This window comes from Cebidichthys violaceus, unplaced genomic scaffold (assembly GCF_023349555.1).
Source record: "Cebidichthys violaceus isolate CVI_PGR_0920_01 unplaced genomic scaffold, fCebVio1.0.p SCAF_22, whole genome shotgun sequence".
Lineage (NCBI taxonomy): Eukaryota > Metazoa > Chordata > Actinopteri > Perciformes > Stichaeidae > Cebidichthys > Cebidichthys violaceus.
The window spans coordinates 10,945,691-10,969,854 of NW_027176395.1; the positions used below are offsets into that span (position 1 = coordinate 10,945,691).

The 24,164-nt window shown below is 43.5% G+C and overlaps 1 protein-coding gene across 4 annotated transcripts in view; it reads right to left on the minus strand.

The window, feature by feature from the left end:
• fermt2 (FERM domain containing kindlin 2) overlaps positions 1–24,164 on the minus strand; it is a 41,406-nt gene continuing 17,242 nt past the window's right edge. The window contains exons 3-17 of one of the 4 annotated variants that reach the window (XM_068717883.1): positions 23,234–23,467; positions 16,875–17,003; positions 14,775–14,807; positions 12,915–13,140; positions 12,645–12,747; positions 11,913–12,020; positions 9,034–9,168; positions 8,357–8,406; positions 7,759–7,883; positions 7,525–7,631; positions 7,218–7,436; positions 4,767–4,787; positions 3,373–3,497; positions 3,104–3,245; positions 1–2,281 (exon numbers count right to left, since the gene is read on the minus strand). In XM_068717883.1, the coding sequence (XP_068573984.1) occupies positions 2,108–2,281; positions 3,104–3,245; positions 3,373–3,497; positions 4,767–4,787; positions 7,218–7,436; positions 7,525–7,631; positions 7,759–7,883; positions 8,357–8,406; positions 9,034–9,168; positions 11,913–12,020; positions 12,645–12,747; positions 12,915–13,140; positions 14,775–14,807; positions 16,875–17,003; positions 23,234–23,467 (1,931 nt within the window). In that variant the 3' untranslated portion in view covers positions 1–2,107. The remainder of the gene's footprint in view (positions 2,282–3,103; positions 3,246–3,372; positions 3,498–4,766; positions 4,788–7,217; positions 7,437–7,524; positions 7,632–7,758; positions 7,884–8,356; positions 8,407–9,033; positions 9,169–11,912; positions 12,021–12,644; positions 12,748–12,914; positions 13,141–14,774; positions 14,808–16,874; positions 17,004–23,233; positions 23,468–24,164) is intronic. The other 3 variants (XM_068717885.1, XM_068717884.1, XM_068717886.1) reach the window with 3 other exon arrangements.

Sequence of the window (24,164 nt, forward strand, 5' to 3'; positions counted from 1 at the left end):
TTTAAATAAAAATTACTTTATTTTTTAAAATAAATGCATTTTTTTACAGTCAGAAAACAGAGCAGCAGGACATGCACTGCTGCTCTTGACACTGGAGGCAAACAAAAACAACATCAGAGAAAATAAAAACAGACTGGGCTTGGTTTTCTGTTCACTTATGCTGCTTCGTCTCAAACTCCAGGGTCTAAACAATGTGGGTCTCCTTCATATGGACATTATTAAATGGCACACTTCAGTTGTGACAAAACCAGACAAATAAGTGAAGTATATTAAAAAGGCGCTGAGCAAATCAAATTTGCAGCAAAAAAATTAAGTATTTCGGTCAGTCTAAAGAATGAGCTAAAAACACAACTCAGGGCCACAAATGGACAGAAGAGAAAGCAGAAAATCAATAAAATAAAGTGGAAATGCAAGAACAAAGAGCACATCGAAAAGGTATAGGTATTTGCATCTTTAAAAAACAATTATAATATGTACTCGACAAATATCTTAATCAAACCTGGAGTTTGAGACTAGTGTTATCTTCATATATAATAATATTTATCTTCATCTGAAAACTCAGTAAGGACACAACAGAAGCAGGCACAATTCTGAATGATACACATGTTGACAGATGGCTTCTGCCCTTTTCTGAAAGGAAAAACTTCCAACCCCCCCCCAAAAAAAGCAGAAAAAAACTGTACAATTCTATAAAACGTTTGTGTTTTTACATTAGTTACAAAAAATAATACTTCATTTACTGATCCTTCATCTGAGGACAGAAGGAGAAAAAAAAGTTGCATATTCATTCTTCAAACTGTGACCTTTTGCTGGTGTGTAATGATGCAAATTATAATAATAATACTATATGGTGTGAGAGACAGAATTTTCATTAACTTATAGCTGTGGTCAGAACAGCAGCCATAAACAAAATGTTAATGTATTTTGGCACATTATTTTTGAATGCCAGGTCAGAAGATGAAAAACGCCTTTCCTCAAAGTCGGGAAATAACGGACATCTTGAAAAGTCATAAAGCTTCATGTTAAGTCTTCAAATATTTGAAAAACAAGGATGTGAGATATTTTAAATACACATGAACATTAGTCATCTGTCTTAGTTCAACATTAGAAACACTGAACACTAGAGCTAATGATTATTAAGATGACTTTTTAATTTTTTCTTTTTTTTTTTTTAAATCAGTTGGAAAAGATTTTTTTCAAACCCACAGGACACTCATCCTGCCTTGAACTGTAGTGTTTTTTTCAGACATGCTCACTATACGCAGCCTATTAAATACAAAACAAAACTCTCAATGTCACACCTGTCAGCTAATACAATGAGAATCAACTGAAGAGAGACTCGACACAGAGGAGACAATCGCTCTGGACGAGCCCTGAAACAAAGACAACGGACATCAAAAGGAAATTTAACATCAGCTTATTCATTAACAGGACTGTATACTGTAGAAGTGCTTACATGCGACTTCAAAGAGACCGAACCCTTCATAGAGTGGATAGAGGATGGACATGTAGTGCTGCGATCAGGCGCCTCTGCTCATCACAGATAGCATTTGGACTGGACTCTTTGATGAAGTCCGTCTTTTAGGATAAATAATTCAATATAACTATAAGTATCAGTGGTGCTATGATGCTTTTATGACAGTTTGATGTCAGCTCCTTTAGTCCAGAGAGAGAAAAAGCAGTGAGAGAAAGAGGAAAAAAAAAAGATTCTTTGGGATTAAACCTGGTGTTTAACGGGTTGTCGTGGACGTTAGTTGATGGTGATCAGTCCAGGAGGAGAGGACGACATAGGAGAACAGAGGTTTGTGTTAGGCTTCTGCTCAACCACAAGGGTTTAGGTCCATAAGGTCATCTTTACTGCATTCACCAGAATATTAGTTTTGTAACAAAATGCCTTGTCAGCGTTAATGCAAAAAAAAACAAAAAACAACTATAACAATGAAAATGGTGTCAGCTATTGTAATTGTAGCGCTGCTCTGGAGTCTTCGGCACAGCTCCAAACAATTAAACTGAAAAAGATAGTAGGATTAAATAAACCCCATTCACGGTGCTCTGCCCTCCTGGCGCCTGACCTACAATCGTTGGCCCCTGGTGGTTCGGGGGCCGCTCAGACCCAGCCGCTGGTCAGCTTATAGAACATCTCCTCGTCTAGAGACTCGTTCTGGTCCTTGGCACGTGTGGACAGGAAGATGTAGCCGCCGATGAACTCGTGGACCACCTTACAGTCCACCTCGGCGCAGATGAAAGACAGACTGGGCTCGTCCGCAAATTCCACCGTCACCTGAGCACACAGAGCAGAGCATGTCAGTCATGCGTCAATGAAAACTGGCGAGATGGATTCTGTGTTACATTAACATGTGTTGTTTGTTTCCCCAACAGTACAACACCAAAAGATATTCAATTTACCATCTAAGAAGACAGGCACATATTTACACCTGAGAAGCTGGAGTCAGTACAAATTTGTTTTTTTTTCGCTTGAAAAAACAATTGTTCTGATAATACTATCAATTCTTAAAAGAGTACTCCCAGAGTTCTCAGATTTAGGATAGCACTCCTATAACATTTCGTGCTCCTGATGGACAGAGCATCAAAATCGATGCAGTAGAACCTGAGGTATGGTCTTTTTTATAATTCCACATATTCTTCTTCTTCATGTCAAAACTAGCCCCCACATTACCCACAATGCAGCTTGTTCAACAGTACGGTAGGGGATTCGGACGTGTTATTCTAGTATGCTAGCCTCAAGAAGAGATTAATAGCAGGCTACAGTAGTCTGGTCATTTCAGATATTTTTCCTTTTCAAACTTGAAATCTTCAACCCCAACTGACACTGACTCGAATGACATCACATAAGGGAAATTTCATCAGAGTTTGTGGAGCTCGCTGTGGACCCACAAATGGTTTAAGACAACTTAAAGTATTAATCCTCAAGACCTGTAGGGAAACATTGTGAAAAATCAATAGAGTTCCCCTTAAATCCACTTATGGTTTCAACTCTAGAAACATTAACTTGAAAAACTTTGAGGGATAGTAGGCAAATACATTTGTAATATTGAAGAAAAAACAATTCAATTAAAATATTCATATTCAATGGGTTCCCTACCATCTTGATCTCCCAGTTGACATTCCACTGCTTCATGTTGCTGAAGCGCCAGGTCTTGATAGCATCTCCAGTGCTCGCATCCATCCGGATCAGGCGGTTATAAGTGATGCCGATCAGTTCTTCCCGCTTTCCACCCTGAAACCTGCAGAAAAAGAAGCAGAGAGTCCACCGTGAAATGAAACTGTGCAGATCAAATGAAAACATGAGTCAGCACATATAACTGAGGGGGTGGGGGTGGGGGATATAAGTGTAAAGATGCATCAGCTTACTTGGCAAGGAAGTGAGTCATTCCAAACTCGGGCAGGGACTGCCACGCCTGGATGAAGCGCATCTTGGCCTCGATGAGACTCATTTGGGCCACATTCTGGTGGGCTTCGAGGATCCGGGCCGAAATCTTACAAAAACACAAACAATACAAACGTGACATTTGAGTATGCTCCCGCTATTTGAGTCTAGACAAACACACTCCCCCAACGTAAACAAATGCATTCCATCACCAAACTTCAACATTCTGATGCACCCAAATACACACACACACACACACACACACACACACACACACACACACACACACACACACACACACACACACACACACACACACACACACACACACACACACACACACACACACACACACCAAGCTGTGGCTAATTCCATAAAGCCATCAGCACACACAGTGTCAGCCAATAAGCAGAGGGCTGTCACAGGAAAACTCGACTTCACACTCCTACACAATGGACAGACAAACAAATATTAACCTACGAGCCCACTGAGGAGCCAGACTAAGGTTCATGTGCAAGTGTGCATGCATGTGTGTATCCTCCAACTGTCCCTACATCCTTTTTCTGTCGGGCTGCAGCTCACAGTTTGATCAATGAATTTGACTGGAAGAGCAGGGTACCAGAGACATGCAGAGTCAGTAAGAAGTAATCCATCACTGTGAAATTTTGCCAACCTCCCACGTGTTACAGTCAGCTACTGACTGGCATTGGATACTTCTTTGAAAAAAAAAAAATAATAATTTTGTTGGTGGTCAGAAGCAACACTCTTTGATTCAACTGCATCAGAATAAAATAACTACAAAATAAATTAGCTCTTTATTTTGTGATGGATCACTTCACTTAAGCAAGTTTCTGTTCCACTTTTCACATTTTACAGGCGGTATAGTAAAGCCCATAACTCAAACACATTGAATCTTCCCTTAATCTAAAAACTTGTGAATTTCAAATGATAAATGTTCCACGTTAATGGTAAATGGAGCTGCTGTTAAATGGGCTAAAACATGTAAAACACCAGCATGGTCCATTTATTTTACTGACTGTGTTGCTTTTTGTACCATTTCTCTTTGTCCCTACTGGCAAAGTAAAGAAAAGTTAAAAAAATAAAAAATACTCAATGTTGTATCAATAGCATTTTGCATCATCTGGCACATTGAAAACATTAGAGCTAGTGACAAGTAACAAACAAACAAACAAACCAACAAGAGGGATTCTATCTATTCTACTGTGACTATCAGCCACTATAACATGTTACACAGCTGCACTACATTTGGTTAGGTGAGGCAAACCGGACACAAAAAAGTGTTCAGAGTTTATACACACATGCACATCCATGTATCTAAGGCTTACGAGGCACCCAGTGGACACATAACTCAACTTACCAAGTCCCTGATAGAGCCTGGCTGAAGATGGGAGGTTGGGGTGGGAGAAGGGCACAGAGGAAGGAAGGAGACGCATACAAGAAGAGAGAAAAGAAAGAAAGGTTGGACAAAGAGAACAAGCAAGTAAGATCAATGTCGAGGGAGGAAAGATCAAAAACAATAAAGTAGAAGGCCACAATTGCAATAAAAGATTTTTAAAAGAAAGATGGGAGAGGGCCTGTGGAGTCTGGAGATCATGCAGTATTCAGCAACAACAGGGAGGAGAGCACAGCAGCAGTCATTTATTTTAAGAGAAAAGAGGAAGATTACACAACATTAGGTAAGAAGGCACTGGAACTGCACATACTTTATCATGGGCCATTAAAATAATCTTCTCCTTACTTCCCCTTTCATCCACAGGATGGCGGCATGCATCAAGCGGCACACTTTGTAAGCACCAAGCCGTAGAAGCGCCATGTCTCCATACTCCAGGAGTTTATTGTAGTGTCCCTAACGCTTGTTTTCGCTTGTGTAAATTTATCGATTTTGGCCAGAGACCACACCGGTCCGGGAAATCCCAAAAAAATTCCTGCGCGTGTATCCGCTGGGAGCTGCAGCACAGAAGTCTCCTCGGACCGGTCTAGCAACAGGAAGTCCAGTTTTAGGGCGATGGGGAGGGGTCACAGCTGACAGAACCAACAGGCTTTTTCCCCCCCCCAGACAGTTTTCCCGCGCAGCATTCCCAGGCACAGCTCATTTCCTGATGCCCCACGCCCACTACAGGAGCGCACGTGTGTGTGTGTGTGTGTGTGTGTGTGTGTGTGTGTGTGTGTGACATGGGTACATATACATACTGTACATAGGCCACTACTGTTTCATGTTGTATGCCTGGGGATACCCCCCCCCCCCACCAGGCTGGGATTATGAGGGAGACTGGAGCCGGACCACAAAGAACCACGGCCCCAGATGGACACACACCCTGCTGAGCTAATACCCCTGACATGTCTAAGTCCGCCCCCTGTTCAAGCTAGCCTCTATTCCAGGCAATGTATTGTGCCACGAAGCATTTCTCTTTCTAAAAAAACACAACATGATACAGGAGTATTTTTTAGTGTAGAATATGTTGGGAAATCTCAGTATCGTGTTTTAACTTTCGGTTAAATCCACAGGTTGGTTAGTCTGAACCTGAACGTGGTTCGGTCACTCAGGTTTGGGGAACACGCTTTACTACTAAAGATGGTGAAGTACTTTCATGTCATTGACCCCAACTACATTTAAGGGATTTTCTAACTACTAAAAAAAAGTGAGAAAATTAGACATTCAGAGAGAACTGAAACTTTGTGAGTCACTTCTGTTATTTTGGGTTTAACTCCTATTTTTAGCTGCACTGTATGTGGAACTAAAGTTGTAGAGTTGATTAACCTGTGACAGCGGTCCCATATGACTGAGTCAAGGACGAGTTCAGTATCAAAGGTACGATGAACAAGTCTGGTTTGTATTGTTATTATACTCAACAAGACACGCTGTCACCCATCTTTCTGTCTACCTCTCTCTCTAGACATCCAGTATATTTTAGGCCCAGACCATTTCTGAGTCATCGCTTACGGTACCAACACCCTCCCATCATCCCTCCAACATTCCACTTTTCGACGACAACTTAAACAAAACCAGACTGAGTGAGTAAGCTATAGAGAGGCAACCACCCCGCCCCTCCCTGCATCCCTCACCCATCCCCAACTCACACAGCTATGGCAGCCGTGTACTCAGCTGTTCCAGTGTGCACGCACGCACGCACGCACGCACGCACACACACACACACACACACACACACACACACACACACACACACACACACACACACACACACACACACACACACACACACACACACACACACACACACACACACACACACACACACACACACACACACACACCAGCCTGTTGCTTACAAAATTCCACACCTGGTTATAAAGACGTTTGTTGCTTGCTTGCTGCTATTGCTCAGAAGTGACCATGGCTAAGACCTCTACACTTTTGTCTACAAGCACAAAGGCCGAGAGCAGAGAGAGTATCCGTTACAGTCGGACATGAGGAACTGTACTGTAAGCATTTTTGAGTGGTTTGGACGTCTGCTGTCCTGGTTTCCCCTTGGACAGAAGGGGTGGGGAGAGAAGAGGAGGAGGAGGAAGGAGGAGAGTAAAGGAGGGGGAGGAAAGGGAGGCTACATTCCAATGCAAGACAAGCCTGATGCCAGGAGGCGCCCATCTGGGAAGCATCAGAAGCTGCTACATCTAACCCCACAACCGACTCATCAAACAAGTAAACATCCTCACACAAAAGACACAACATAGCCAATAGTTGCCTTCCGTGTGTCCGTCTCTTTTGAGACTACACCCTTTACCTTCCACGTGTACAGCCTACAGCGCATTCAGAGGTTGTATATCTGAAACACAGCCTGCATTGGCTTACCTGCTTGTTTTTGTACTTCTTCAGATACCGCGGGGACACCAGGCATTCTGGGTTAATATCGGTGGTGATTGGCTCAATGAACTGTGGGTCAGGGTTCATGTGTTGCATCTTGAGGAAGGACAGAATGTTCTGGACCTCCAGGTTGTAAGAGCTGTCGGCCATGGTCTTCCCTTTGGAGGCCAGGCGACATGCAGCCATCCAGTGGGCATACTGTTTCTCCTGGAGAGGAAAGTTAAATGCTGGTGATAAAAAAAAACGGCTAAAAAAGGACCAGAAATAATCATAGATGCACTAACTTCATTCTTACCATGTCACACCGAAGCCAGATCTCATTCATGCCATCAGCCACTGGGATTAGCAACTTGATGTTGAATTTCTGACCCGATATGTTAACATCTGGAGTTACCTCACAACCTACACATGGAAGCCGAAATGAGGGGCGGAAGAAGTGGTCAAAGTTCACACGCATTCTTTAGACAGAGTATAAATAAGCATTGCATTCTTGCATGGGCATGAAATGACATTTTTTGTGTGTTTGCACCTCTTAGATTCATTTGGTGAGCAGGTGTCCCATGTGCCTCCTCTTTACTCTTGTAACAGGAAATTGTGATATCCTTGAATGTGCACCAGTACTGCTTATAGCCCTTCAGTGTCAGTTTCTTGGGTCTGCAAAATATATAGAAGATCATATGTGTACAAAAGAGAGAGGAGGAAAAGAGCTTCGCAAGTGCAAAGTCAGCATTGGATGTGACCATTAATGGAAAGCCATTAAAAGAGGAAACACTTCTTGATATCATCAGCCCCCCCCATGGTTTATACATGTAATGAGACAATCACCCCAGGGGCCACCTACTAGTCAGCAAAGGCTTAAAGCCAAAAATATATACAAGTAAAAATATGCTTGGTCCAACTGTAATAATTTAAAAAAGCTAAACTGAAAGCTCAGCCTGTAAATGTCCTTTGGCAAACAGCTCTCTCATTTAGCCAGAAAATGTTAATTCCTGATTCTCTGAGAGACTCAACATCTTTTGGACAAATGTACGCATTCAATCACTGTTGCTCATGTTTTTGATTTTTTTTTTTATAACTGAACGTGCATGTGCTCTTGCAGGTTTAGGTAGCTCTGGATGTGGACTTACTTAAAGACTTTGACATAGTCCGCTAGCTCAGGAATAGATGTGATGTCACCCTAGGGGGAAGGGGAAAAACACATCGTTAGTGTAAAACTCTACAATTTTAATATAAAAGCACTACAAGTACATGGTTAACCAAAAACAATGACCTCTGGCTCATATCTGTACAGTTTTAATGCTCAGTAGTTTGCACTTTGAGATATGACATAAAAAGTGTTGTCTTTAGCAGTTTCCTCTGATAAGCTGTATAAACTTAACAAGTTCTTGCGGAGTGGCAGCTTTAATAAAAGGACACGTATATTTACAACATATCCATGCAACATGCAGCCTTTGTTGTTTTTGTTTAAGTGTCAAACATCTCACACCCCCAGGTTCTTGTCAGACGAAGAAGGCCTCATAAAGAACCGTGTGAAATTTAGCACTTCCATTGAAATTCATTGTGTTTCCACTCCCTTGGGTCAGTGTACTGTGTCTATGTGGGTTTAAGTTCCTGTTCAATACAGCTGATGAAAGGACACTTGTTCAGAATGCAGTGGAGACATTAAGGTCCAAACACACTGTCAAGCTGCTGCAATTGGGGAAAATAAATTCACATGACGACTTTGGAACCCAGTACATGTAATGCACAACCAAAATATATTTCCTGCAGTGAAAGTAGAGGAGATGTAGCAGTGTTGTCATACCAGTGTGTTGGACGTCTTCCCTCCCTCCAAAGTGATTTCCAGGTCTGACAGGGCTGCATCCACCTCATCCACCTCTTTCTCACTGTTATTCATGTGATTGTCTGAAGACATGATTGACAGCTTGTTGATGTGGTACTGAGGAAAATAAGGAGATAACCTCAGTTAGGCTCATTTTGATATCATATTTTAGCACTTTATCTGCCGTGTTCAACCAGGTTTTGTTTTGATTTCAGACCTTTAATATCTGAAACGTTCTTGTTTTTGGTCAATTTTTCTAGTTTTTGGTCAAACTCAAAACCTTTTCACGATCTAGAAGTCCTCAAATGATTTGCCCTTGTATTTTTAGACTTCTCAGCCATGCATATGAACTAGTTACATTCAGAAAAAATTAAGAATCATTTTCTTAACATCCTCCTTTTTGATAAACACGTTCAGTATGCACTCCACAAGTGGCTTTGGAGAACAGAGGCTGGCTAGGTCTGTGATGCTGTGGTGACAAGCTTTCAAGAGATTGACTTAAAGTAATGGAAGAGGGAACAGCTGGCAATTGCTCGAAAAGTTGATCTCCAACTCCAACACCTTCGTCAACACTTTTGCTGATTTCTATAAAGTTTCCTGCTGCGTGTGCTACCGGTGCACAAACCCTCCAACTTCATCTTATAAAAGTTATTTGGTCTGTGATAATAGCCACATAAATACTTTAAGATGTGTTGGCATTTACGTCAGCGAGTGCTGCCAGTATGCACCATTGAGTTTATCAGCGATGAATCAAGGACCCTCATCTTTGAAGGAGATGAAGAGGAGGAGACTAGTTTCAGGATGAAGAAGAGGACGGTGGTGATAATTCCCTGAGAGAAATAAGGGGTACGGTTTTAAGCAATGAGTTCTCAACATGTCTCTGAATTGTAACAGGCTATGAAATGTATTTTACTGGGAACATATGTGAGATTGGCCCAATGAGGATAACATAACACTGGAACCACCAATTCATCAGGATGAACTGAAAACCCAGCCGTGTTTACCTCTTAGTGTGAGTCACAGACACTAAATACAACTTGTTGACAAATGGTATTTATAATGTCAACCCATCACCAACCCCCCACCAATATATGAATGAACAGCTGTCGAGAGAGTGAGAGACACAAAGGGAGAGTTTGAGGGAGATATGCGAGGCTGTAGCCTGCTACGGTTTCAGAATGTGGGACAAAGGGCTCGCCATGACACTCCATTCATCTGCCTCTTCCACTTTAAGAGTCTTTAAAAAAACGGTGACACTGGGGGGGCTTGTTTCCGGTTTGTCTGCATTAGTGGCTGAATGTATGCGATTATCTGCTGAGGTTTAAAGCACAACCTGTCACCCGAGTCTGTGACTATGAGGTCAGTTGCTGTTCTCGACTCCCGATTACCTCATTTCAATGTCCCGCCAAAGTAAAACGTCCAGGTGATAGCATGCTAACACAAGCCAGCAACATACTGGATGTGGTTAATCACTGCTCTTTATTTAGACTCTGTGTATCCACTCTCACCAGTGAAACATTAGCAAAAAAGCCCTGAGCTCATGCTACCCAGCTGAAACATAGTAGTAGATGGCAAACGTGCTAACAGACAGGTAGCAACAGAGTAGCCGCCAGTCTAAACACCCGACTCGGATTAGCATGTGTCTCTCAGGAAGAGTAACAAGAAACCAGTTAAGTGTAGTTATAACTGGTCTGATGAAACACACCTAACACCTCAGAGTGCGAGAGGAATGCGAGTCGATCTATAAGATAGTGAATTGCTGGGGGCCGAGGCACTGGGTCCCGTGGCCCTAGATGCTCTATAATTACCCCGGGGTGAGGACAGAGTGGCGTCCTCAGGTCTTGGCACCCACAGTTTACGAGGCGCAGAAATAGCAGGGGCATCACCCCTAGACTACAGGGGGCTAAAGGGGGCTCACATCTGTATATCACTTCCATTCTCCATTAAACTGGTTTCAAAAGAGAAACGTGCGTGTATGACTCCAAAATCCAAGCCAGATCAGCTCTGTACGAGTGGCTGCAGCAAGTTGCTTCAAGGTTTGTAGAAATTACTCGGTCACATAAAGCCAACAGTCTTGGCCCAGTATACAAACATGCTTGAAATCCTTCGGTATTAGGAAGAGAATTTAATGTTGGAAGAATATAATGCTGATTTCTACAGGTTATTGTATACAGTCAAGCATATTTATGAACATTAGAGAATTTCAATTAAACGGCATGTTTTTAGTTCTTTGTCATGATGACTCACTCGGTCTGCCACTTCACTCTCATTAACTAAGTGAGGTAAATGCATTAATGTCTTTCAAGTTAATTGTAATCAATTATTCATATTCACATTCAGGCTAATGACCCTTCTCTATTAACTATGAGTCAAAAAAAAGGGAATTGATTAACATTGAGACGTACTGAGAAGCTCAGTGGGAATAATGTGTAATAATGCCTCCATTAACTCATTCTGTATCAATGTGAAACAGCCAAGTTTAAGCATGCGTGCAGCAGAGCTGGCAGCCATATCTCTCTGCTTTGGGCTGGTAGCCCACCGAATTCATTGGCTTTCGGTTGAGAAGGCAATGTGCCCATTTCTCCATGAAAAGAGAACTGCAGGTCTTCAGGCCGTGACAATTGAATGCTGAAACAGGAAAATTTAGAGCAGGCACAGACACGCACGCACGCACGCACGCACGCACGCACGCACGCACGCACGCACGCACGCACGCACGCACGCACACACACACACACACACACACACACACACACACACACACACACACACACACACACACACACACACACACACACACACACACACACACACACACACACACACACACACACACACACACACACACACAGTCTTTTTACCTGCAGGGCTGCAAACATCATCATTTCCTCCTCTGTGCACTCAATTTCCTCCACCAGGATGGCCCACTTGGACTGTTCATAGAGCTGGTTCACTCGGATGGCATCATACTGTGGAGAGGTTTGACACAGAGGTTAACGTGCATGCAAACAAACAGTGAGTAAAAACAGACTCTCACTCTCTCATACACACAGGACAACTAGATTTGTGTGAAGCACTGAGTTAGAAGTTGTATGTCCACCGACTTTCAAATACTCTACTTAGAGGAGCACTGCACCGATTTAGCATAACACTAATAGAACATTGGCAGACTAACTAAAAAATGTTTTAAAAAAAGATTTGTGTGCGTTATGCTACTAGCGGCTAATATAGCCTCAGCCGATAGCCGCAAGCAGAGATGAGGACTGGGCTACCGACGTCTGGTGAGCTTCTTTCCAACTCCACATCGCCAGATTCTTTTCTCAGATTCCGTGCAGCTCCCTTTGGAGCCATAAAAAAGCTTTATACAACTTTTTCACATGTGCAGCACAGCAGTACTCTCCCAAGACCTGTACACAGACTTTGATGTGTAAAATCAGTTGAGTTCCCCTTTAGGTTGTCAGTATGTTGTTATAAGTCGTATACTTTACAGGCTAAAATCCCTAAAATGATTGAAACATTTTAAAAATTGCCAGTTTAAGTATCTATGCTGGTTGTGCTCACTCACATTGTACTGCATCGTCTATGGGACGTACCTTAGGGTTGAGGTCAAAGAAACTGTGGTATTTAAACCTCAGCAGCAGCACCTCGTTCTCCTTTACATCCTGCTCCATCAGAGACCTGGATGAGTCCAACCACCTGTACAGACAATGAATACAATGTCGTCTGAAACAAACTCTCTGCAGCCTCTTGCAACTATTCTGATCAGCTTGCATAGCCCTAAATATATATTGCAATCCACCACAGCATTTCTGACTCTGAGCAGTTGTCTAAAACCATCTAACCACTAAGCATAATCATCTCACCCCTGGTTGATTTTGGCTTTGTCCAGCAGAGACTGGGGCTTGTAGAGTTTGACCAAGATGTCTGGAGAGGAGATTGGCTGGCTGACAGCAAGGATGCTGGGGTTGCCCTCAGAGAGGGGGCTGTCCCCAAACCAGGCGGTGGTGGGCGACAGTGGGCTGCCGTCTCTGGAGTCATAGGTGGGGGTCATAGTCTTACTGTACAAGCCTGGACTGGAGTAGATGCTCCCTGAAAACATCAGAAGGCATCAGTTAGTCCCTAATAGATCATTGATGTCCAGAAAAGGAAAATCATATTCATTAAAGGAACAATTCAACATACATACTTTTTGTATTGTCTCACACTGACGCTCTACAAAGAAATCTAATGAATATTACCATTTTAAAGCAACAGAGAGCATATTCACAATTACTGTTCATCATCAAAAACAGCATCAGGGGAAAAGGGAGTGAACACTTTTCAAAAAGCACACACACACTTGCAGCCTAGCCAGGCCAGCTAGCGGTCAACAACACCATGTGACTACCAGCCAACACTTTGCAGATGAGCGGCTTCAACCATGTCCTCCTGCTGATGGCGGGATTGATGTGGAACAGCATGCAGATGACGCAGAGCATGAGGGTCACCCACTTACTCGCAGTCAAGAAACCTGCAGGAATGCACTGCACACAGCAAACTACCACACAACTCGCCACAGAGAGGAGAGGGAGAACGCAAAGATATGGGCGGATGAGAAACATTTAAGATTGTATGTTTAAGATGTATATTCTCCTTTTGTGTTTAAATTAGTCTTAATTGTGGCTGCAAACATCAGCAAACCACCAAAGGGAAGCTGTGTGCATTTCCTGTTGGCTGGCCTTATGGTAGTATTTTTGGAACCGCACCCCCCCATTCCCTCTCTCTCTCTGTGGGGGTCTAGATCAAGAAGCAACACTGGCTAAACCGCTAAATCCCTTCTGAAACCAGGAAGTGGGCTCAGTTTGTGTTTGTGAGTGTGCGCTTGTGTTTGCGAGTTGAGGTCATGAGAACAGGGTGCTGGCTATGGCCATGCATCCCTTGTGGGGGAGGTTGTTGTTTGTTTTCAAGGTCTTTCCCAAATGCTGAGTGCATCAGGTCACAGAGAGTACTTTCATCTCCCAATGGGTCTCTTGAGGAATAACCAAATATCCAGCGAGACCATGTATAAGGTGAAAGCTGGCAGCCCATTAAAAACACAACTAGGCCTCCTCCATCCTGTTTACTGACTCCAATGCAGGCGAAAAGGCACAAAGAATGCCAACATGACTTGACTCCCTAATGCTCCCACACTGGGGATTCATAGAGGGCTTAGATGGATGGAGCTGGACCACCATGGGCTGTTGAGACCAGAAGTAAACCATGAGAGGGTTGTCAATAAATTAAAGTGTCTCTCGTGGATTTGATTTTTAGAAACATTTCTGTGTGGACTATTGGCTGTAGCATGCATGTAAGATTATGGACCAATGAACATTATTACTGTTCTGATGTCTGACCTCAAAACTAATAATTTACTCATGACCATCTCAGTAATCCCCATTTTCAAGGGCAAAAAAGTGATCAACAGTCAGCAGGCACAGTGAGCAGGCCTGGGGAAGCTGGAAGAAAAAGTGCGCTTTGAGCTCATTTCTAATGAGAGGCAAAGCTTTAATCATGTGACAACCCAAATCAGCTGACTTCCTCTGGAGGAGCAGTCAGGTGACTCGGCTGTTAGTCCCGACTGGTTACAGGTCTCATGTGACCTCAACACTCCAGCTGTGATGGGTAGAGGGTGGGGGAGGAAGGGAAAGGCGAGGGGGAGGAAGCAGTGCTGAAGAGTAAAAGGACAGAGGAAGAGGAAAGCTTACCTTTGACAGGTCCGATGTATATTACCTCAGAGGCTAGGATGAAAAGAGAAAGAGTAAGAGAAGAAAAGAGGGAGGGAGGGAGGAAGCGGAAAGGGGAACAAACGACATCAAGTGGACAGATTTAAGACACTGAAAACTCTACAAGAACAGGAGGAAACGGATGAGAAAAGGACAAATGTAGAGAAATACAAGAACGGGGAGATCTGTGGCATTTCCATGGACACTGCCAACTGTTAACCTCAGAGTGGATGACTCAGTTTACCCCCTTTGCAGAGGGAGATCACCCTGGAATGACTAGTGAGGTTCCGTCGTTCCTGTCCACCCCATTCATAGCCATCCAACACAGAATGACAGATTGAAAACCCAGGCAAGGCGTTGGTCAACGTGACCCAGACACGCATGTATAAACTGCAGCACCAATATAAAAAAGTACTGGTTGTCTGAGGTATGTTGTGCATGCTGACGGGGAAGATAATTTGATATAGCAGGCACGTCAAGTTGTGGCGGGGCCGAGAGGGACTCTGTACCGGCATCATGGGCAACACCATCGCTCTGTTCTGAGTCACGACAACAGTTGAGGATTAGTAACATGTGTTTTTTTAACCAAAATGACCAATTCTGTCAGGCACTTGACATGTGTGCACAGACAGACAGGGGACATGGGGTTTCCTCAACAGTACATTTAAGGAGAGAGGTTGAGGTTTTGGAAAAAGGGTTGTCAGTCTTAAAGTAGAAATAATTAGTCATATTCTCCTTATATGACCTTACTGGTCACCATCCATCCATGTCATTTAGTGTGGACCTCACAGTACAGTATATGTACTCAGAGCCACTAGGAGGAATCTACTTTGCAATAGCATTGTAAATTCCAAACAAGTTATTAAAAAGATTTTAAAGGTTTAGAAAAAAAAAGAATTTTACTCAATAAAGTTAGACCACGGTTTAGCTACAGGAAGCCCTCCTCTCTTCATCTCCACGGGGTGTGGAGTGTGCAGACGCAGTTAGCTGCACAGGGGGAGGCGGCGGTTGTGATTGCATCGCTGCCTCTCTGCAGAGTCTTGTGATTCCTATCAGGAGACCTGAGCTGAGAGGCCAGCCCCTCCCCACAAGGGACAAAATAACACCTTACAACTTGGCCATGAACTATACTCTCTGACTGTAGCATGTGATCTGATAGGGAGGACGCAGGAAGTGTGACTGACGGTAAACAGATTCTGCACATTCCTGTTGAAAGCTCCGCTTCATAGCGTGACCACAGTCTCCCACTAAAAGAAAATGTATCTCGAACTTGAAATGTAATGACGCAACTTTAGATGTGATCAGCATCTGCTGTTCATAAACAGCAGATCCCTTACTTTATTTCGATAAAAGGGAAAATAGATACATAATCTGCTGCTAGCGTCACAGTGAAGCAAATCAGCATGTCAGCAGAATTAGTTTTTCTTGACTGTGAGCTTTGTGATGGTTCACCAAGTTCACAATGATTTTCAGCCCTCTTTGGACTCACATGAGAGTGCATCTATGCATTTTTGAGCTGAGTCTTAGGAGCCAGCGGACAGACCAGAGGCCTGGACAGAAGAGACTCAACCTGCACAAAGAGTCCCATTCAGCCCCGTTTCATAGTGTTAGCTGTTTTGATTAATGCCAACTCTGTGACAGCAGCACAGCCTGTTTTGTTCTGCTCCTCTCCGCTCACATGGTTGTAACTCTCACTGGCGCAAAAGGAGGGAGGAGGGCCAGTGTAGCTGCGTAGCCTGGTTTGGGTTTAAAATGGCAGCGTGACCAACTATGCGTGGAATCTCAACCATTCTTCGTCCTCACTGCCAAGGAATTGAGAGCACAGGGCTGTAGATGTCATGCAGGCCTAAAACTCACACATTCATATTTGGTCACTGGAGGCAGGGTGCAGCACTCTGGAGTTATCTTAGTGGTTTTGGAACCTCAAGTGTGATCTAACACAACAAAAAATGTGCAAAACGCTCCATAGCAGCCAGGAGAACCTGTTATTCAACCTGCTGCTTGAGGGAAACGAGATTATTACTTTTCACAGTGAAATACAAAAATAAAACCCAATGCTCCATCATTACTTCATCAGCTCACCTGATCCAGGGGTTAACAGCGGACCCTCCAGCTCCAGATCATCCTCCTCTGCCTCCTCCAGCTTTTTCTTCTTCTTCTTGGGATCACGGGGCTTACGCAGTAGAGATAGCTCCTCTGGGTGGCGGATATCTGGAAGGGAAGGAGAGCAAGAAAGTTAATTTCACTTCAAATGAACATAATCTCGCCTAACAACAAAGCCAAGTCAATAAATAGGACAATATGCCACTTAAAAACCTAATTTGTGTTGTTTCAACCACAGGTGTCAAATAAATCACATGACCTCTCGCAGAGCACACAGACGGTGTGTATAACCTGTGATGTAGGTGAATACAGAGACATATTTAGGGTAAAAAAGAGAAAGCAATGGGACAGGAGATGTGTATGAATTGTAGACAGCTGTGCACACGAGTGGTGGAAAATTGCAAATCCCTTTTCTCAGGGCCCCAACAAATCTTGCTTTAACTGTAATCCCCAACTGAGACAGGGCCGACACAACCTCCGTCTCCTTCTTACCCTCCGTCCTCTGATTTTTCCTCTCACACACATAAAAACACTCTTCAGTTGCTGCTGGTGAGTAACAGGAAGTTTAATTTCTGGTATCTCAGTATCTTCAAGGATGATTTTTTGGGGTGTTTTGGGGAAACCTGTGCTGTCCAAACGGTGTGTGACCTGTGTGTAAGATCCCACAGTAACACACCAAACTGAATATAATGACTAAAACAGAGCAGCTTCTCTGCCCCTTTTTCCCTCCCTCCCTCCCTCAGGCTTGGAGGCCAGGGAGCCATCGCTCATCAGCAGCAATGACGTTTTAAAACGGGCTTGGGATGGTTCTGATATAGTAGTGGGACCGGCGGAGTGTGTCAGGACTAGAATAGATGGTGCTAGTCTGGAAGCAAAGCGCGTCTGGATCCTCAGCTGGATATGGTTTTCCCAAGATTCCATATAAATCAAGTAAGCAAGCTGATATTTCAGAGCCATATTTTATTATTTCCACTTTGTTTTGTGCAGGACTGTTGGAAAAAAAAATGTCATTTTCTCATATCCGCTGACATAAAACTCTCAAATCTTTTTTTTTTTTAAAGACTAAGGATTAGAAAGGCTTTGCAGAACGATTAAAGACGTTGCTGATGGTGTTGAGGAAAGCACGAGCAGCAGGAGAAGAGAGAGAGAACGGCTTTGCTTGGTGAAAAAGCTTGTTTGGTTTGTGTAACTAAAGCAAAAGCATTCCAGGAGTTTTAAGAACTACCAGATGCTCTCTCTCTCTCTCTCTCTCTCTCTCTCTCTCTCTCTCTCTCTCTCTCTCTCTCTCTCTCTCTCTCTCTCTCTCTCTCTCTCTCTCTCTCTCTCTCTCTCTCTCTCTCTCTCTCTCTCTCTCTCTCTCTCTCTCTCTCTCTCTCTCTCTCTCTCTCTCTCTCTCTCTCTCTCTCTCTCTCTCTCTCCGATGAAGCACAGTCCCTGTGCCCTTATACAGCCATGTGAGTTGCAGGCATGCTGCCGAGCTTCAGCCCCGGTGAGCTGCAGGAGGAGGCCAACACACACATCGTATCAAACTGTGTCTACGTGGGTAGGACGGTGTCTCTCGGTGAGGCATCGCAGAGGCATGTGGCATTTTACTACGAAGTCACTTTTTAATGTTCATTCTTATGACCTCATTGTCACCAACCCCAAATATCCACCAAGCAAGACCAACGTGATACACAATAAAACGTCTGATACAATCAACATTCACCTATTATAATCCTCTCCAGATCAAAAGTGTGGCTCAAAAGGCAAAGACTTTGGTCACAAAATCTTGAGCGAACCATTACTCAATGTGGTAAATACGTTGCTGTAAAAGTAATGTATTAGATGTCTCTACAGAATCGCCTGGAAGCAAGAGAAGTGGGCGGTGGGGAAAAAAAAAAGAATATGCCTTTTTCATCATTCCCATGACTGGAGTAGAGGTGTAGTCGATACAATAGAGATTTCATGTCTGCTAAAGTATGAAGAGATGAAATCAGGCGAGAGAGAGAGAAAATGACAGTTTTACAGCATTACAGTCAATTTCTGCTGACATTGAGTGTTGAATTGTATGTTTATAGTGATAATTTAAGAATCAGGATCTGGAGGGAAAGACTGCTACTTCGCTCACCGCATACTTGTGGCCGGTGTCAGGAGGAGGAGGAGGAGGAGGAGGGCTGAGTGATGGTTAGAGTGCTTACAAAAGCTTGGTTGATTTCCATTAGCAGAAATGACACCTGAGACAATGAGACCTGCAGACATGTGGCGGTAACCAGGACAAGAGTCAGAGCAGAGGGGTTGACTGAGAGCCAGCTGGGCTTGCGAGATCTACTCCTTGGAACACATGACTCACTGCAGTGAGTAAGGCCAACCGCAGAAGAATCACAAACACCGTCACACGAGCTAATTTCACAGCACCAAAGTTTACTGTATAAACAGTTCGAGACCCTACATGGATAAAAAAAATCCATCTGAATACTAATGTTATGAAGAGGTACTCATTGGGATGCAAGGCTGACTGATCGATACTCAAGAGCAATAAAAAGTGTTTGTTCCATGGAAGACTAATTAAAAGGAGGAGACAACTCACATACAGCCTCAGTCCAGTGGGAAAAGGATAATTATCATAATGTACTTGGTGTAGATATTTTATAGTTTTTCAGAATTTGAAGTAGAAGTACAGTGAAGTAAGGTTTTTGGCATTTAGAGAGAATTTCTATGGCATCACATGAGGCACGCAGATTGCTTTTGCTCTATAAGAAGAAAAAAAAAGAAGACATTAATAGACCTCAGCTGCTTAGCGTCAGAGGTTCTTTGCATCTATCAGACAGGCAGGCAGCAAAAAAATTGCTTGAAAGCCACTCAAAAAGGGATAATAATGCACTTTAATTTAGGGGTTGGAGCCAAGGAAAAGCTGCACTCCTGTGTTATGACAACAGAGGCCAGCTCATTCGGGCCAGTCCAGCAGACGTTGATGTTCCATAAATCTGCTGGACCGAAACGATGAAGCAACAGTCCCACACAAACCTAAAAAGCTTTCTGCAGGACAAAGAATAAACACTTCTCTGCAATACACCCTCTCAGCAGTCAAAGTCCTTCTTCAAACTCATCCCCCCTGTGTTCTTTAGGTCTCTCACACACACACACACACACACACACACACACACACACACACACACACACACACACACACACACACACACACACACACACACACACACACACACACACACACACACACACACACACACACACACAAGTTATACTGAAAAAGTTACAGTATTGCTGCTGCCCCTTGCATATTCCAGAGAATGCTATTGTGTCTGAGTTTTCCCCACACATGGTAGCAAACAAGTGCTTACTAAAAAAAACCTTAAAAAACCACACAGAGCTTAAGTGGCGCAGCCTGACTCTTGTTACCCTGAAGTGGTGCTTTGCTGAGGCAACAGGCTGATTTGTGTCCCACCTCAGGCCCCCAGGTCCAGGGTCATGTGTTAGTCATCTGTGAACAGTAGAACAGAGTCCTGTCAGAGGGAGGAGGTGTATTAGTGTATTTAATGTGTTGGAAGGGACCCAGGTTGTCTAGACGGGACAAGCTCATGTCTTGACTCCGACTCTTCACTGGGAAAGAAATGTGCCTTTACAAAAGCCAGAGGAGTGAGTTCAGTGCCATTCATTTTTTCCCTCTACTACAGACCTGACTTTTTGCATTTCATACATTTTTTTTAGAGCTAAAATATTTTGACAATTCATTTGCCAGTTGTTAATTTTTGATAATCTATTCATCATTTAAGTTATTTATCTAGAAAACAAATATTTGTTGGAGATTTGCTGCTTTTCTCTGTTTTATATCATTATAAACTGAATATTGAGTTTTCAACCATTGGTCATACAAAACAAGCCATTTAAAGATGTCAGCTTGGGAATTTATCACTATTTTCTGACATTATAAAAAACAATGCTCATTAGCTTAATCAATGAATAATCACTTGTTGCAGCCCTACAGCGTATTTACAGAGTTTCAGCTGGCACAATAACACAACAAACATGATAGCTGAGAGATTCTTCAGATTTCAAAAAGCACTCAACTTTGGTTTCAGAGAATTCTCAGAATTGTTGACAGAGTTCAATAATGTTGTTTTGAAACTTAAAAGTGGAAAATCCCTAATTCCTTAGCTTCACTATCAAATGAGCAGTGTTGCACAGGATGTAGGAGCAGCCAAATATAATCAGGGGTCAAAACAGGAGTGAAACGGAGTGATTTCAATGTACTTTTGCTGAGTCCTCTCGGTTCCCAGCCAGCCCAGATGGACTGTGTCTGTGTCAGGACACAGCTGCCATGGACATGGGAGAAGTACAGCAGTGATAATTGGTTTTATACTTTTAACTTGGAGTCTTATGTTGATTTGCTATGCTTTTCCACTCACTGCCAGAGTTTGAGTTGTGCTAAAAGAGACTGAAAATCTGGGGGGTGGGAATTAAAACAGCCAAACACGATACTGAGGACTGAACTTGTTTTGGAACAGGAAATAGCTCCTGTGTGACCATTTCACTGGACACACAACAGTAAAAAAAACAAAACAATAAATTAGTATGGGAAAAGGAACTGGGGCCAAAGTCGCACATAGCTGAAAACAAACACAAAAAAACCTCCCCCTGTTTCTGTCTTCCAGGATCTCAGCCCCTCCCTCTCTGCTGTCTGGAGCGAAGGCCAGTTGGACAGGCCTCGTCCCTTCCTGTCCCATCCGAATCTCTATACTGTGCAGTTCAGAGTCAGCAGAAAATATGCACAGGAAATTGTAAAACTCAAAGTTGCCCAGATAACAAAAAAATGAAATGCTTCCAGTCCAGAGCAGCTGTAAGTCAGCCACATCAGCTGTCATACCCACGGTGAGTCAAGAACGTTACAACTGTCCCTTTAGCACAAGTTCTGCGTTTTGCATGCAGTAATGCACAGTTTAACAACAGCCACTGACATCTTGCGACATCCTGGCACGCGCCACGTCAGCCAAAAGCAATTTGTCCTGAATTTCTACGAAGCTGAAATAGATTTATTACAGAAGCAGCAGATGCATTCCTAACTAGGCCTGAAAGGCTACAGGCCCGTTTCTCCCCCGCCTCCCCGCCTCCGCTTTCAAAAACAGTCCCTTTGTATATTTACACTAAATGAAATGTGCTATTTGGTCTTTTCGTTTTAATAGAACTGCATCTGACCCCATTGAAATGTGAAGCTCCATTCCTGCAAAATGAAAAACAAGGTCTAGTGCTACCTGTAGAGGCCAATAGAAGCAGGAGAGCTGCCACTGGAGCCCCTGATCCTGCCAGTGACGGAGACACAACAGGTGTGTTGTGACCCTTACTGGTTATATTGGTGAGGGTTCTCCGAACCTGCGAATCCTGCTGGAGACAGTGACTAAAGGCCTTAACACACCAGAAGCATTTCTGTTGATTTCACACATCAGTATATGAAACGGTTTTTTTTGTCATGAATACTTTCACACAGAATGTGAATATTTTGCAGGGAAAAAGCAAAAAAATGTTTTCCCGGAACAAGGTTAATTTTTCTGAACTTTTGCACCGCGTCTAAAGGCATCGACCAATCGTGTTGTACGGAACAAGTTGAGTTGTGCCTATATTTATAAAACAACAATAACGTCTTTCGTTCCGTTCTTACCTTTCACAATAAAAGCCCTAAACATATAATATTTGCAGGCACAGCGAGGTCTGAGCTGAGGAAAAGGTCACCGGGGTCCAGTGTGACAGAACATGGCAGCGATGGCAGATACCGAAGTATGTGTGTGACCCTTGGGTACTACTTACACCATGGGGGGTAGTTCAATTTGGATATATTAGTGAAAGAGACAGTAGGTAAGCAAAACATTGAGCAATGTATGCTTTGGTGTTTGTCTGTGTTACAAACCTGAGACAGATTGATAATCTCTGTTTACTAAACATTACTGTGAGGCCGATGGAGCCCAGGTTCCAAGGACATGACTGCAGAGCTAACGGTGAACGACCAGTCAGGAGACGTGACTCCAGCATGCAGAGCTCTGATTGTTTAATAAACACAACAAATTGCCAGGGATAAAAACAACGTGAGGAAGGACATGATTAGCTATGTTTGATGTGGAGCATTTCCAGAGGCTTTTCAAAAATAGTCTTAATAGGGAGATGTTTTTGGGTTCAGCAGGGTGGGCACCTTCAGCAGGGCCGTGTAGACTTGACCACTATTCTACACTTTTTCCCATAACTCTTTGCTAATCAGTCACACCTCATCTCACATGTTTCCCACATCTTGACTAACATTATGAACATATCCCTGCCAGCTGTCCTGTAAATGAGTCAGTCGCTCCACTTACTGAAAGTCTTGCAGATGTCGGACACGGCCTTGAAGACGCGGTCCGAGAAGTTGACTTTGACCTTCATGTGCTTCATGTTGGGCAGCTGGAGGCGCAGAAGCTTGTGCTGCGGCGTGAAGAGCAGCCTGGCGTCGGCCTGGATGCCGTACTTGTCCAACGTCCAGTGGGTTTTCAACAGCCACGTCTTCTTCTTCTCCCACCACAAAGCATGGTCGGACCAATCCTTCTTCACGTCTATGGAGGAGGGAAAGAAAAAATGTACAGTGGATGAGTTTTTGGTAATAATAACTGCAGAGATGCAAGATAAAACACAGCAAAAACTGAAGTTACTGAAGCTTTTTTTAGTTGCCATTTTTATCTATTGACAGCAAGGTGACGATGTTGTTGGCAAATGGAAAGTGTAACTAGAGCGCTCAGTCTGTAACCATCACACTGTACTGACCTGAGCTCAAAATATGTCCCTCCAGGGCAGAGGATCACTTTTGGGGTGAAGGGGGCGGTAGGGGGGCACAGAAAAGGTATGCACTGGGGCGGGGAAGTCAAAGTGAGAAGGAGGAGACGTCTGAATGCGTGAAAGACGCGGCTGTTTGCGCGACACTGCAGGAGATATCGGGTTCATACCTCCCTCTTTGTTCAAAAGTCACGCTGTGATCCCTCTAAAGCAGACACAAGCCACCCAAAACCCCAAATAGCTCCTGGGCTTTCGCTCCGCAGGGACTCAGGAACAATGGGTACCAACCTGTGGTGTCATGGTGTGTGTGTCCGACTTCAAGGGGAAGGTAAAAAAACACGCAGGGATTTAGGGGAAGTCAAAGCAGCTGTTTCTAAAGATCACCTTGCGCTGGTTTCTATACGAGCAGCGCTGAAGTTGCATTTGAGCTGCCAATCACTTCAGAGAGAGAGAGGTACAAGTGGAAAAGGCAGCATCTCC